Source organism: Alnus glutinosa, chromosome 14 (assembly GCF_958979055.1).
Source record: "Alnus glutinosa chromosome 14, dhAlnGlut1.1, whole genome shotgun sequence".
In the NCBI taxonomy this organism is placed as follows: domain Eukaryota; kingdom Viridiplantae; phylum Streptophyta; class Magnoliopsida; order Fagales; family Betulaceae; genus Alnus; species Alnus glutinosa.
In genome coordinates, this window is record NC_084899.1 from 5,087,679 (window position 1) to 5,102,152 (window position 14,474).

Genomic DNA, 14,474 nt, shown 5'->3' on the forward strand with positions numbered 1-14,474 from the left:
GGTTTGGAGAATGATTGAACAATGTACCCCCTTTATAGGTTTAACCACCCCCAAAACCTTTCAACCCCCGGTAGGTTAGGAGGTGGTCAAACTACCTTCAAGAATTTCTTTATAGGTGGCTGAATCACTCCCCAATAGTGGTTGGGTCACCGTAAAAAATTCTGTAAGTGGGCGGTGATTCGATAAGGAGTGCTTGAGCCACCCCAAGTGGCCGAGAGGAGTTCCTACCTTTTACATCACTTAATTTTTTTTATTTTTTTTTATTTTTTTTCTTGTATCAAACTTAGATGAGGTTTTGCCCACATGGTAATATTCTATTGGTCTTATATAGCTTTTTGCACCGGAAGAAAGTTCCATTAGTTTTTTAAAAAATAATGTTATTTAGTAGTTGTCATACAAATAAGATGACATGACAGTGAGAATCAACTATTAATTTTTCTTTTTTTATAAGTCTTTGTTAATTCAAATGTTGATTTTTACTGCTACGCAATTCTAGTTATGTAAGAGTCGTATAACAGTCTACTAAATAACATTTTTTTTTTTAATTAATGGTAGAAGGATTGAATGATCAAATTCATAAACTTGTAAATAAGAGTATAGTTTTGTTATGTTTTGGACAGAAATTTCCTACAAACCGGTTTGTAAGAAATTTTCTACAACCCACATTTAAAAATGACACGTGTACTTTAAGCATGTGAGAAACACATTTTTTTTTTATTAATGCTATTCCTACAAACCGGTTTGTAGGAAATTTTCTACAACCCACATATAAAAATGACACGCGTTCTTTAAACATGTAAGAATCACATGTTTTTTTATTAAAGCTATTAAGGATCCGTTTGGATTTGCGATTTTAAAAAATGCGATTTGAAATAACGATTTAAAAAAATTGATTTTTAAACACACAGTTAAGCGTTTGGCAAAATTGTAGTTTAGCCTTTAAAATTGCAAAAATTAGCCTTTAAAAATTTGTATTTTCAAAAAAACATTATCTTACTTGCAATTTAAAAAATCAATTTTTTTGCATTTTTAAATCGCAATTTTTAAAAACGCAATTCCCAAACGATTTATATTATGCGATTTGGTTTAAAATCACACTTATTGTCTACGAAATCGCAATTCTAAACGCACCCTAAAAAAACATGTGAAAAGTACATGTTACTAAAATAACATTACTTTTCACTTGCCAATAGACACATGTCAATATTATATGTGAGTTATAAAAATTTTTCAACAAATCGATTTATTAGAAATTTCTGTTCCTTTTTAAATAATGATTACTTTTTAATAAAGAAGTAAAAGCACAAGGACCAATTAAATATTTAACGGTCTGTTTTTTTCTATAATTTTGTTAACATCAAGGATCGATCGCGTGGGTGTGGAATATGTCAATAAAAGAAAATAAAAATAAAAAAATAAAACCTGTTGATCGCGCGCGTGGGTGTGGAATATGCATATCCAAACACAGCCATGCCAGTTCCCTCGTGTGTCGGTTTTAATTAATGTTTAGTTGAGTCAACTCTTTGGGCAGTTCGAAATAATAATAAAATATATATATATATCTCAATGATTATATGTATGGTTCGGATTAATTATTGAGATTTTTTTATTTTATTTTTCTGAGCCAATTAGAGTATAGTCAGTCATATGATGCACCGTCTATACGTGACAACTTGAAGCTCGTCCCTCCCTTTACCGCTTGCATACCTTTGTCTTTGTTGACCACTCGATCTCCTACGTCCCTATATATATTATCAATCTGTGTTGCTTTTAAGGATCGAAGAACACAAACAAACGTGAGGGAGAAAGAGAGAGATCGGAGAAACAGAGATGGGGAGTACTCACTGCAACGACAGCTTAGACTTTTCTGTCAAGATCCCGGCGATTAAGTTCACGAAGCTGTTCATCAATGGAGAATTTGTTGATTCCATTTCAGGTTTTCAACTCTCTACATCCTGTTTACTCCCTCTTCGATCTTTTCCGACTTGCAGTTTATGATTTAAGATATAAAACTATATATTGTTGATTTTTAAGATATATCTATACATATTACGTAACTTCAAATATCTAAAATGAAAAAAAAGTCCATTATATATATCACTCACTCTTTATATTTGCATCTAATTTTTTATTTTTTTTATTCCACATTGAAAACCTTTTTTCTTCATAAAAATTAAACTGCTTCTTAATTACGAAAGCGCCTCGAAAAGATAAAGAAGTTGGCATGCAGATTCATTTATCTATATATGCCAAATATATATATGCGTTGCAAGTTTTTGGCCTTCCCCATTTTATATTCTTTCTTCAATTAACAAATTTGTGATATAATGTAGTCTGTAGACGTAGAGATCGATGAAGTGATGACATGTGTGCCGGATTTGGAATAAGATTAAGTCAACCTTATCTCTAACAATATATTTTGATTTAATAAGGTTTTCTCATATTTATATATACTAATTAATTTAAAAAAATTATGTCTGCTGAAAGTATTGCCTTCCATTATTTAGGCTGGTGGCTATATATATATATATATATATATATGAAAGTTATTTTTCAACTTTTTCGATCGCCATAGCTGACTTTCAACTTTGTCGATCGTCATAGCTGACATACCTATTACAAATATTTTTGCTAATATGTGCTTTCCGTATCACGAATATTGGGGTAAATTTTCAAAATTCCTATTTAAAAAATAGGAAAAACTTTCGAGACGACAGATCCAAGAACAGGAGAGGTGATAGCGAGGATTGCAGAAGGAGATAAGGAAGATGTTGATTTGGCTGTGAAGGTGGCTCGTGATGCTTTTGACCATGGTCCATGGCCTCGCTTGCCCGGCTCTGTATGTGCTCGCTATCTTTGATTTCTCCTTCATTCTTAAATTACTAATTTCCGTCTTTTGTGTTGAAAATTATTTTATGATTTGGCTGACCGGATTCCGGCAAAGGTGGCTAGATTCCCTCACCAGATTCCGGCGACATTAACCGGATGTTGTCGGATTCTGATACCGGCTATATTTCGATGGTGGTCGACTGCTTGAACGTAAAGGTCGACTGTGCCGTTTAAAATAGATCGACTGCGTCTGGCGTCTTCGGAAAACGATTTACGCTTTTAAAAAGCGTAAATCATTTTCTGAAATTTATTAAGCATTTTTGGTCAAACAGAAATCATTTTCCGGTTGATTATTATTTTCGCTCCTACCAAACACCGAAAAATGTCAAAATCATTTTACGCCGAAACAAATGGAGAAGTAGTTTTCTTCCGATTTCAATATAAGGATTTATCTTGGTACTGTTATTCTAGAATGCATTTTGGGTGCACGTACGCATCCTAGTTGGACCACTGGCCACTTGCACTCATCGATTTAGACGCACGTAAACATCATTCCACACTCGTATGAGTAACGATCTTATTATTTACGTGTACATTTTTTTTTTATGTGTAAAATTGCTATTCTAATAATTATATCTTTCATTCAAATATTTTCATAAATAACTATTTTTTCAACAATTATATTCGTCTTTTTTTTATTTTACTTTCATTAATTTCTATAGTTGACGCGTCCTTAATTTTTCAAACATTTTGTTTTTCAACAATTACAAGATAACTCTCAGCCGTCGGCCCGTCAGCACTCAAGGTTGCTTGCTTTGAATTAGAAACTATTATATATTCAAAGTCAAATTTCCAAGTCAAACAAACATTCAAATGTACACTGGAAAAAGAAAAGTGGAAAAAGACAGCTTGTACCGTTGGCTGGAAGAAAGCTGGCTGTCGGCAGTTTTATATATGTTTCATTCTGGTTTAACCAAATGTTCAAATTCCATCTTTTTAAGTACAACTCATTTTATTTAGCTTGTCTGGCAAAGACATGTACAAAATAGAATAGAGTAGTGAGTTGTTAGTTTTGAAATTAGTAAAAAGTGATTATATGATATAAAATAAAAATAATTTGTATAAAAAAATGAAAAAATTTTGTATTGTAGTGAATTTTTTTATTTGAATAGTAATAAAAAATTATTGATGTGATATAAAAAGTAGAAATATTTTAACATTGATTAGCGGTAGAAAATATAAAAAAGTGAAAAAAAGAAAAAAGAAAAAAAAGTACATAAACAGTAATAGCATTATGCTGTTCTGTTATGTAACAACATTATTTCTATTTCTAAACAATGTTTGCGATTCAAATTGTTGGTTCAACTAAATGATTAATGATAATTTGTGATAAAGTCCATGAGAGCTAATTAAATTTGGGTTTGAACTAATTAATATCAGAGGTAACCGAATTAAGATTACTGGTGTAAAACTCTGCCTCTCTTCCTTTGTGCCTACAATGGACCATAATTTTGCTTGCAACAGCTAATGTAAATTATGGTTTTCTTTGGTGGGGCTCTTAATTGTTGTCAGGAGAGAGGAAGGATAATGATGAAATTTGCAGACTTGATTGACCAAAATGTGGAAGAACTAGCTGCCTTGGATACGATTGATGCTGGGAAATTGTTCAGTATGGGCAAGGCCGTGGACATTCCCAATGTGGCAACTACTCTCCGTTACTATGCAGGTGCAGCTGATAAAATTCACGGAGAGGTATTGAAAATGTCCCGTGAATTCCATGCATACACGTTGCGTGAACCGATTGGCGTCGTAGGACACATCATTCCTTGGAACTATCCAAGCACCATGTTCTTCATCAAGATTAGCCCCGCTTTAGCGGCAGGGTGCACCATGGTCGTCAAGCCCGCTGAGCAAACGCCTCTCTCGGCTCTCTTTTATGCTCATCTTGCTAAGCTGGTAATTACTTTTGATGATTTATTTGATTAAGTCGTACATCATTCACTATATTTTTTGTTTTACCCTTTTCTCTTCTTTTTCAAGCTAGGCTGGTATCCCCGATGGAGTGCTCAATGTTGTAACCGGGTTTGGGCCAACAGCTGGGGCAGCCATTAGCGCTCACATGGACGTTGATGCTGTAATTTCTAGCTTTTAATTGAATGCTTGTCTAATTCTCTTATTTATGTGAACATTTCGAGAAATTTCCAGAGCCATTTCCTTGCTCTGCATGTATGCCCCTGAATTCCATATATATGCTTGTTCAGGTCAGTTTCACTGGTTCTCCAGAAGTAGGACGTAAAGTAATGCAGGCGGCAGCAGAAAGCAACTTGAAAGTGGTTTCACTTGAATTAGGAGGCAAGTCTCCCCTCATAATTTTTGATGATGCTGACGTTGAGGTAGCTGCTCAGCTGGCTCTCACGGGTATCCTGCATAACAAGGTGAAGTCATTTTATTTACTATGTTGTTTCAATAAACTTGCATTTTCGAAAACTGATCGATCCGGCTAACTAATTCAATAACGTTATTATTTGTTGTTTCCTGATTTCATTTTCTTTTTCAGGGAGAAATATGCGTGGCAAGTTCTCGTGTTTATGTTCAAGAAGGGATATATGACCAAGTTGTAAAGAAATTGGTGGAAAAGGCAAAAGCTTGGGTAGTCGGGGATCCATTTGATCCTCAAGTTCAACAGGGACCCCAGGTCGATAAGAAGCAGTATGAAAAAATTCTTTCCTACATTGAGCACGGCAAGAGAGAAGGAGCCACACTCTTAACTGGAGGCAAACCCTTGGGAGGAAAAGGATACTACATTGAGCCTACAATTTTCACAGACTTCAAGGTATATATATATATGTCCACTTTACCTTCATCTATGGACTATGGCTATTGTTAGTTTTTCTTTTCCTTCATCTATATATGGCTGCTCTTGATGACTTGGTCAGGAAGAAATGCTTATAGCCAAGGATGAAATATTTGGACCTGTTATGGCGCTCGCCAAGTTCAAGTGAGTACATATTTGTCTTCAGTTTCCACTTTTTTGTAATAATTACTCAAACCAAAACTTCTAATGATGAACAATTACAGAACAATTGAGGAGGCGATTGAGAGGGCAAACAAGACTAGATATGGGTTAGCGGCGGGCATCGTGACAAAGGACTTGAATGTGGCTAACACTGTCTCAAGATCAATCCGTGCTGGTACCATTTGGATCAACTGCTATTTTGCCTTCGACAATGACTGCCCTTTTGGAGGGTATAAGATGAGTGGGTTTGGAAAAGATAATGGATTGGAAGGCCTTCACAAGTATCTTCATGTGAAGTCGGTTGTAACTCCCCTTTACAATACTCCCTGGCTTTGAACTAATATCCCTTCAGTCCTTGCAAATGGGGAAAGCACGTTTAGCAGTATAATTATTTGCAATAAAATTGAATTTATACGCATTTTGGTGGTTAAAAGGATCCATTTGTGTCAAGCTCGATATCTCAAATTCGGTATTTTGTCAAAGCAGACATGACGGTTATGTGTTTTGTGAAGCAGCTGGTTGTATAATTAATTAGTTTGGGTTTTTTTTTTTGCTGCTTTAATTTCTGTACGTTTATGAATTTACTACTTGTAGTACTATTAGATTTTGTTTCGTTTTAAAAAATTTGAATGTATTGAAAAACACAAAAAATGAAGTTACTAGACTTGCTTGCAAAGCAGTATATACTATGTCATGTGTGGAGACTGGAGAGAGTAAACGGCATCTGAAGATCTGTAACAACTATAACCCTGTGTTCCAAAACAGGTTACACGGTGGAATAGAATTAGGAATCTAATAAAATTTGATATCTTTGTAAAAATCAGGGATTTATTTCTCAGTTTGCTTATATAGTGAGGATAACTAGGGGTAAAAATGTGGGCGAATAATAACTAGGCGAATAAATGCGGTTTGATTTATTCTAGATATATAATATATACCTTTTTGTATTCACTAGTAAAATGAATTACAATTTCAAGGCCGAAAATGCTTATTACCTCAGATGTGGATAGCTGATAAGTACCACATTTAATAACCGTACGGATACAGATAATATGTATATGAGGCGGATGCGGAAACGGATAGTCGGATACCTAAAAATGTTACCTGCATTATACAGATGTAGATATTACTAATAATCGTATCCGCATCCATATTTTCGCCCTTATTAATAGCACCTCTTATTTTGTTGTGATAAATTTATCTTTAGGATCGCAAAGAAGTATAAAAAACTTAATAAAATAAGTCAATCACACAAAATACCAATATTTAAATAGTTCAATTTAACATACTTACATCCACGAGCAAAGACTACTAAGAAAAAATTTCGGTATCAAAAAATGAAATACATAATAGTAGTGATGAGAAAGCACTCCAACCTAAAGTACTCTTAATACATCCTAAGCCTCACTCGGTGACAAAAGATAATTCTTCACAAAAGATAAAATTTTCTCTAGCTAACTCTCTTCTGCGAGTCAAACCCCAACCTAGCTAGGGGCGAAAGGATAGCTCAACCACCCCCTCACTTTGGGGTGGTCCAGCCAGCCAAACCCCTTAGCAGACATTTTAGGGTAGCCTGACACTACAAAAAAAATTGCAAATCGCCACATGCAGTTAGCCGCGTGTACAGTAACTGTACATGTGGCAAACAGTTCGCCGCGTGTAATTAGCAGCGTAGATACACGCGGCAAACTTGGGCAATGCTAATTGCACATTTGGCAGCGTGTATTTTAATACACGCGGCCAATTTGCCGCGTGTACATTAATACGCGCTGCCAAATGGCAGCGTGTGTAAATGTACACGCTGCCAACATCTGGCCGCGTGTACATTAATACACGCGGCCATCTGGCCGCGTGTATAATAATACACGCGGCAAGATGTTTGCCGCGTGTACATTTAGATGCGCTGCCAAATGGCAGCGCGTATAAATGTACACGCGGCCAACATCTTGCCGCGTGTACATTAATACACGCGGCCAGATGTTGGCCGCAGTAAATTATATATATATATTAATTCTATTTTGTAATTTCTTTTTATTTAAAATATATATATATATTTTATATAAATATTCTTTTATATATATATATATATATATATATATATATATATATATATATATTTTACTAAAATTCTCCAAATTTATTTTATCCAAAAATATCACAAAATCAAATTGCACAAATTAATCAAAACAACTTTTTTTAAAAATTTGAATACCATGTACTAATAAATATATTCATTACTATATATAACTACTTACACAACAATATCAACAAATTTGAGATTCTTAATTTAATAAAGTTATTCGGTACTAAAAAAAAAAAAAAATACACAAAATATCTACAAATCTGGAGGACGTCTCTGCGGATCACGAGGTGCAGTCCCGGGCGTGAGCTCGCCAACTGTCGATTGTCCCGCAAGAGATGGTGTAACGGGCGAAGGAGTCCCGAGAGGGGATTGTTGGCTCAGCAATTGTCCAGAAGGCGACAACGGACCAACCGTTGTCGCATTACCTGCAAGTACTAAAAATAATTAACCTACATAATATTATATGCAAATTTAAACAAGTAATGAGAACAAATTAAAAATAAACCTAAGTGTATACATAATATGAACCATACCTGCAGGCGCACTACTAACAGATGACGTACTACCGACGTGTGCAGGTGAAGACTGCTGAGCACCAGGGCATACGAACGATAATCCTGTAGAGGGTTTAGGGTTTAGGGTTTAGGTTTTAGGGTTTTAAGGTTAGGATTAGGGTTTTAGGGTTTTAAGTATTTTAGGGTTAGGGTTTTAAGGTTAGGGTTTAGGGTTTTAGGGTTAGGGTTTTAAGGTTAGGGTTTAGGGTTTTGGGTTTAGGGTTTTAGGGTTAGGGTTTTAAGGTTAGGGTTTAGGGTTTAGTTTTTAGGGTTAGGGTTTTAAGGTTAGAATTTAGGGTTTAGGGTTTAGGTTTTAGGGTTTTAAGGTTAGGATTTAGGGTTTTAGGGTTAGGGTTTTAAGGTTAGGATTTAGGTTTTTAGGGTTTAGTTTTTAGGGTTAGGGTTTTAAGGTTAGGGTTTAGGGTTTAACTACAATTAAAAAGTAATAAAAAAATTTCACTCTTTTGTAGGGTTTAGGGTTTTTAGGGTGAACGGTAATTTGGGCTAGGGTTTAGGGTTTATGGTTTTTGCTTGTTTTTTAGAGTATAAAGCTTAGGGGTTTGGTTTTGAGATTTGATCATAGGCATTTTTATATTGGTTTTGATTTAGGGTTTAGGGAAAATTGTTTACACCTTTGTTATAAATTGAATAATAAAAAAAATAATTATAAATGGTAGACGGTGGCCAAATTTAATTTTCTGTATCTATCCAATAATCGTTAGATACGATCATTTTATTGTGAAATGATGGCGAGTTTACTTTGAATTGGTTTTTTTTTTGTTTGTAAAAAAATTACCTGAAATGAACAATTAAACTTTTTTTCTTTGTTCTTAAAAAACCCAAAAATTGTTTTTTGTAGTACCGAATACTTATTTATATTTTATTGGTTTTGATAATTTATTTTATGATTAAGTTAATAAAATAATTGTGACAAATAATAATCCACACACAAATTCGTAGTACAGTAAAACATATTACAAAAAAAAAAAAAAAATACCACAACTGTAAGAATATTTTTCATGCATAACAACCAACCACATCAAAACACATAAAATTACACAACAATAGATATTCAAACCCAACAAAATTAACAGCATTGCATAGACCATTATTAATTGCTAAATCCACAATTATTATATGAAACTATTAAAAAAGTTAGAAACAGATTTTAAACAAATTAATTTAAATGGACCAAGTTTATTATAGCCAAAAGATATTAGAAAAAAATTTAATGCTAAAATTACTCACAATTTTTTTTTTTTTTTGTGATTTGTATGCTCCTTTGCCAAAATGTACCTGCATTAAAACATATTAGTCCCAAAATAATATCCCAAAACAACTAAAAAAATACTAATCACGTACAAGGCAGAGAGAGAGAGAGAGATAGAGAGAGAGAGAGAGAGAGAGAGAGAGAGAGAGAGACCGGGAGAGGTTTCAGAGAGAGAGAGAGATGTAGAGAGAGATAGTGTCAGAGAGAGAGAAAGCTAGAGAGAAAGAAAGGGTTAGGGTTTAGTCTGTGGTTCGGTTAGAGAGAGAGAGAGAGAGCTAGAGAGAGAGAAAGCTAGAGAGAGACAGAGAGAAAGAGAGAGAGAGAGAGAGAGAGAGAGAGAGAGAGCGAGAGGGAGATGTAGAGAGAGATAGGTCCGGACCTAGGGTTAGGGTTCCTGGTTCGGTTAGAGAGAGAGTGAGAGAGAGCTAGAGAGAGAGACAGAGAGAGAGAGAGAGTGAGAGGGAGGTGTAGAGAGAGATAGGTCCGGACCTAGGGTTAGGGTTGCTGGTTCGGTTAGAGAGAGAGAGAGAGAGCTAGAGAGAGACAGAGATAAAGAGAGAGAGAGAGATAGAGAGAGAGAGAGAGAGCGAGAGAGAGAGAGAGCATGCACCGTAATAATTGCCGAACACGGGTGGTGCAGTCACGGCCGGAGAGGGAGCTGGCCGGAGATCCTAGTGGTCGGTGGACGGAGAGGGAGAGAGAGAGAGAGAGAGAGCTGAGTGAGCGTGAGAGATGAGTGAGCGAGCTGAGAGAGATCGAGCTGAGGGAGAGAGAGGGAAATGCGGGGATCGAGGGTAGCTTCCTCTGGAAGCTACCCTTTTTTTTTTTTTTTTTTTTTTTTATTAATTGAAATATTAGCCAGGTGGCGCGCGGGAAATGTCCCGCGCAGGTCACCTGGCCAAAAATTGGCCGCGTGGCGTAATGCCACCCGGCCAATTAGGGACGTGTATTATTATACACGTCTCTATCTGTTTTTAATTTTTTTTTTTTTTTAAAAAAAAACGAAAAATGGTATATATATATAAATATATATATATATAGATTATATATATATATATATATATATATATTAAATATATATATATATATATATATATTAAATATATATATATATATATATTCTATATATATATATATATATATATATATAGATTATATATATATATATATATATATGTATAGATTATATCTATATATATATATATATATATTAAATATATATATATATAGTTTTGTATCTATATATATATATATATATATATATATATATATATATATATATATATAGTTTTGTATTTGTAAACACAAACACAAACCCTAATCCGACCCTAAGTGTATGTAATATATATAGTGTTAAGGTTTACGTAAACTCTAACCCATAAAACTAAACCCTAAACGGTAACCCTAAAACTAATTCTTAAACCTTAAGTCTGTGTTAAGTTTCATATATATATATATAGGTCCTATATATATATAGGGTTAGGGTTTTATTAGATTACTATTCCATTAACGTAAATCCTAATTAGAGTTAGGGTTTACTTATAAGTATACCATATATATTTAAAGTACTCAACACGTAAAACGTAAATATACTATAAACATATTGCACGTAGCCCATACCCCTAACCCTATGTCTATATACTATATATAGTCATAAACCCTAACCCTAAGTGTATGTACTTTGTTATGTTGCATATTTTTATTTTTGTTCCTCGCCGTATAATTATGCATATATTTGTAGCCCAAATTTGGGTATATACAACGTTATTATATATATCTATAAACTCTAACCCTAAGTGTATATATATACTATATATAGCTATACACAATATAGGTATATAAGTATACTATATATATATATATATAGCCATAAACACCAATGTTAGGGTGTATACAAGTAACTATAAAGGTATATAGTTTCGGCACGCCGTTTACATGCATGCATGCATGCATGCATATATTATATATATGTATGTACATAATATGACAAGATAGTTTTGAAATACAAATACAAATACAAACACAGACACATGCAACCTTAAGTGTATGTAATGTACATTCTTGCTAAACCCTAAGTCATAAAACTAAACCGTAAACTATAAATTAAAACTAAATCCTAACCCTAAGTATATATATATATATATATATATATATACTATACTTAGGGTTAGGATTTAGTTTTAATTTATAGTTTACGGTTTAGTTTTATATATATATACTATACTAAACACTGACCATAAAATTGAACCCTAAAACCCATAATCTTAACCCAAATCTTAAGTGTATGTACCATATATATGTAAGCCATAAACCCTAACCCTAAATATATATACTATATGTATAGTGATAAACCCTAACTCTAGGATCAAATGATATATAGTTCGACCAAGTTTTGAACATTGAACTCGATCAAATGATAGAGGCATGCAATTTTATACTTGTGTAAGGTATGCCATAATGATCGGGACCACAAGGCGAACACATTCAGATGGATGTTCAACGAACCCTAACCCTGAGAGTATGTACTACACATACAATAAATTAAGTCCTAACGCATAAACCATATTCAAGAAACTCAACTTGCATGTAAATCCTAAAACATAACTATATATACTTATATAAGTATGTGTAGCACAAATTTATTGTTGGGGTATATAATAGGAATTTTTAATATAAATAAATTCCAAAAAATTTAAATACAAGTATTGTATAAAACTAATTAGTTTATATACTCTAATTTGGTATAGGGTACATAGCAATTTTATACTCCAATTTATTTGTTTTTTTTTTTTTTTTTTTTTTTTTTTAAAAAAAAAAAGGGAATTCCAAAAAAGTGTTTTTCAGTTAGCCACGTGTATTAAATTACACGTGTCTGCCAGATGGCAGCGTGGAATTTATACACGCGGCCAATTGGCAGCGTGTATTTTATACACGCTGCCATATGGCAGCGCGTATTTTATACACGCTGCCATCTGGCCGCGTGTAGAAATTACACGCTGCCAATTGTTTGTACGCTACATCTGGCAGCGTGTCCAGAGAAACACGCTGCCATCTGGCCGCGTGTCTACAGTAACATCTACTGTAGACACGCGGCGATTTACGCCTTTTTTTGTAGTGTGAGCATCTCCTCTCCTGTATTATTAAATGGTAGGTTTTTATTCGCGTTTTTTGAAAAACATCAGTAAAGAGCGACTAGCCGACTAGCGTGCTATTATTGTTAAATCACCACTTAATCAGTATTTTAACACTCTTTTTACGTGTGGGCTCAGACTCTTTTAATAGGTGAGGCCTAACACGTGAAATATTTACTTGAAATAGGAAGTAAATGACGGAATTAAGATTCGAACTCAGAACCTTTGACTCTGATACCATGTGAAATCACCATTCAACCTAAAGCTTAAACTAATAGAAAGAGATAAATTTAACTACATAATCAATATTTTAATAATTATTTCTTTTCATTTACAAAAAATTAGTTTTAGATAGAAGTTTTAACTAAAGGCTCACGTAACAAAGATAACTTGGTCTTGGTTGGATTATTAATTCTACCTATCTGCACTTGGACTAGTACTACGCTTAGGAGTTAGGGGGTGCAATAGGTTTATTTTGTGAAGGGCTGATCTTTTGTGTATATCAGCCTTTGTCATAGCTAGTTGCCCTACGTGGCACTTGGTAGTACTGTCAAGAACAAATGTTTTAATTAAGTATTGTAATGACTTTTTTGTTAAGGATATAACATATCTGTACAGTCACTCTCTGGTCTATTGCTTGGTTGTAGGAGCGAGTTCGTGGGTTTTGTTTTTTAAAAAAAATAGAAAAGATAAATGTATTTATCACTATGTGCATCACAACGATTATAGTAGCACCACATGAAATATGCAAATATTTCTTGCTCTCTGACTATAATTAAGTCAGGACGTAACATGGTGATGCTAAAAATTATCTTTGAAGACCATAAGAGTTTCACTATTAGGAATAGCATCCAGGAATGAATACTTGGGCATAGGCCATGACCATAAAACATAGGACTTGTTGGGGAAATAATCAACTCCGAAGATACCTGGGCCCAAAGTCGAATCGGGGGCCCAGCCCGACGGGCCAACCCAACTTGGTCATCTCGGTCATAACCAGCTCGGAGGTTATCAGGACCTTATATGGTAAAACCGTCTTAGACTACAAAACATTGGATGAAAGCTCGTCTCGGGATGTGAGCACCTCGGATCTGAAACTCCACAGGACCCAAAACATCCCGGTATCCCAAATCTCGGGATAGGACCATTCCGGGTATTTCGGGATGACCCGAGATCCCGGATATCTCGGGACCACCCTAGCACTACAAAAAAAAAAAAATGTGATTTTTAACCACCTGCAGTTAGCCACGTGGATGTGGCACATCCACGTGGCTAACAGTTCGTCACATGCAATTAACCACGTGAGTTCTGCGTAGTTAATCCGGTTGTTGCTAAATGTCAATTAGCCATGTGGCTTTTCACATACGTGGTTATTTAGCCACGCAGCATTTAGCCACACGGGACACCCACATGGCTAAATGCATTTTTATTTTCTTAAAAAAAAGAAAAAAGAAAAAAAAGTATTTTTAGCCACCTACACCTAACCCATGTTGCCAAAAACCAAATTTTTTTTTAAAAAAAAAAAAAAAAGAAAAAGAACAAAAAAGAACAAAAATATTTTTGTTCTGTGTTCTTCTTCTTCTTCTTCATC

General features: G+C 34.3%; 1 protein-coding gene across 1 annotated transcript; it reads left to right on the top strand.

The window, feature by feature from the left end:
• Positions 1 to 1,672: 1,672 nt before the first annotated feature.
• LOC133857261 (aldehyde dehydrogenase family 2 member C4-like) lies at positions 1,673 to 6,278 on the top strand. Its single transcript, XM_062292458.1, has 8 exons — positions 1,673 to 1,936; positions 2,697 to 2,839; positions 4,402 to 4,785; positions 4,874 to 4,963; positions 5,091 to 5,264; positions 5,387 to 5,662; positions 5,766 to 5,827; positions 5,908 to 6,278. The coding sequence occupies exons 1-8, from the start codon at positions 1,831 to 1,833 to the stop codon at positions 6,179 to 6,181; spliced, it is 1,509 nt and encodes a 502-aa protein (XP_062148442.1). The 5' UTR covers positions 1,673 to 1,830; the 3' UTR covers positions 6,182 to 6,278.
• The last annotated feature ends 8,196 nt before the right edge of the window (positions 6,279 to 14,474 follow it).

Coding starts and splice junctions, on each gene's coding strand:
- LOC133857261 (XM_062292458.1), top strand. CDS start 1,831: ATGGGGAGTACTCACTGCAACGACAGCTTAGACTTTTCTGTCAAGATC. Junction 2,840..4,401: donor GGCCTCGCTTGCCCGGCTCT/GTATGTGCTCGC, acceptor AATTGTTGTCAG/GAGAGAGGAAGGATAATGAT. Junction 5,828..5,907: donor ATGGCGCTCGCCAAGTTCAA/GTGAGTACATAT, acceptor GAACAATTACAG/AACAATTGAGGAGGCGATTG.